Source organism: Phytophthora parasitica (genome assembly GCF_000247585.1).
Source record: "Phytophthora parasitica INRA-310 unplaced genomic scaffold supercont2.236, whole genome shotgun sequence".
NCBI classification, from domain to species: domain Eukaryota; phylum Oomycota; class Peronosporomycetes; order Peronosporales; family Peronosporaceae; genus Phytophthora; species Phytophthora nicotianae.
Window position 1 is genome coordinate 3,745 of NW_008649222.1, and position 1,383 is coordinate 5,127.

General features: G+C 44.1%; 1 protein-coding gene across 1 annotated transcript; it reads left to right on the forward strand.

Moving 5' to 3' along the window:
• Nucleotides 1-299: 299 nt before the first annotated feature.
• On the forward strand, nucleotides 300-500 carry PPTG_24803 (hypothetical protein; the record flags this gene model as incomplete). The annotated part of the gene is made up of 2 exons (XM_008918586.1): nucleotides 300-384; nucleotides 460-500. 2 exons carry the CDS (start codon nucleotides 300-302, stop codon nucleotides 498-500), a joined length of 126 nt encoding a protein of 41 aa, XP_008916834.1.
• Between the last annotated feature and the right edge of the window lie 883 nt (nucleotides 501-1,383).

A 1,383-nucleotide genomic window follows, 5' to 3' on the forward strand; every position in this document is an offset into this window, starting at 1 on the left:
GGGCAATATCCGGATCAATTGACACTAAAAGCCTGGAACCTGGGCAACGCCTGAAAAAGAATACGTGGACTCTAGCGCTATCCACTGAAAAAAAATTGGCACCAGGCAATCCACCAAAGGAAAACATATCCTAAATCAGTGTATGATTCCAACTTTAGACTCTTTGAGTGGCTCCTTATTTATAATACTACCCAATCGCATCGGAAATATATTGACTGGTTTGCAGACAAACAATTCTAACGCCAATTGCGCGACGGGCACGTACGGATCTTCGCACTCACTTTACATTTTCAGGCTCCATGGCTACCGCGACAAGGTCCTCTAAGCAGCGCACGCACATCATGCGAGAGAAGCGTGATGCTCTCCAGCTTGCATCTGAAATCGGTGCTTAGCCTGCCGCCGACTTCCTGGGTTACCCTCTACGCACCGTCACCCACCGTGATGGAGCGTGATGGGCAGAAAATGGACTCACGCTGAGCAGACTGAGTAGCTCAGCATGAGTCCATCTTCAGCTTCAAAGGAGCGCAAACAAGCAAGACGCTGAAAGGCCGAAGCCGAAAGGAAACGATTCCATTACTCATGGACTCCTAATCCTCATGAAGGATATGCGTCGTGACGAAGACGAATGTTCGCTACTATTGCTGCTATTTTACTATTAATCAAACATGTTAAAAAAATTGTACCCAAGGTGCATTACCATGATGCTAGAGTATATACGAACAAACCACAAACGCTGATTTAGCAACTACGTGGCGGGTAAGAAGACTATCTTTTCTGCTGACAATGCGATCATGCGCTTGCTTCAGCGCTTTTCCAAACGCTAATATTGCATGCTGTTTTCAATTTTCTAAAAAAAAAAGAATCTAATATGTTCTGTACTTTATTTAGCCATGGTTTACATTTCACGTTGCTCAACACACGAAAGAAAAACCAGCGGCACATCTAGCCTAAACGTAGGTATCGTTTGCGATAGCGTATTGAAAAAAAAACACACAAAGCTGTTTTACGCACTCTATCGTCTACAACATCGACGAAACCGCCATCTAGTATTACCTCTCGCCAAAGTGTACATTAGCGTAGGAAGGTCCCAAACGACTGACCAAGGTCAGGTACACCGCAAAACATTCTGCGAGACTGACCGCTGTCCCTTTTTTGAACCGTTATCTGCTGTGTTTGAATAAAAACGCTTAGTAGAACAAAATTTATGGCTACAAAGCAGATAAGTAAAGAAACTGTAACTTTTGTTCTACTTAGCGAAACAAAAAAAAAGACTCGGTTTCGGAAATTGGTGCTACGGATACGCTGGCGTTGTAGTATCCAGTGATGTCAGGGCAAGCGATTCCACCCAGCGTGTAGTGGTATCACATATTCAACACGGCATAA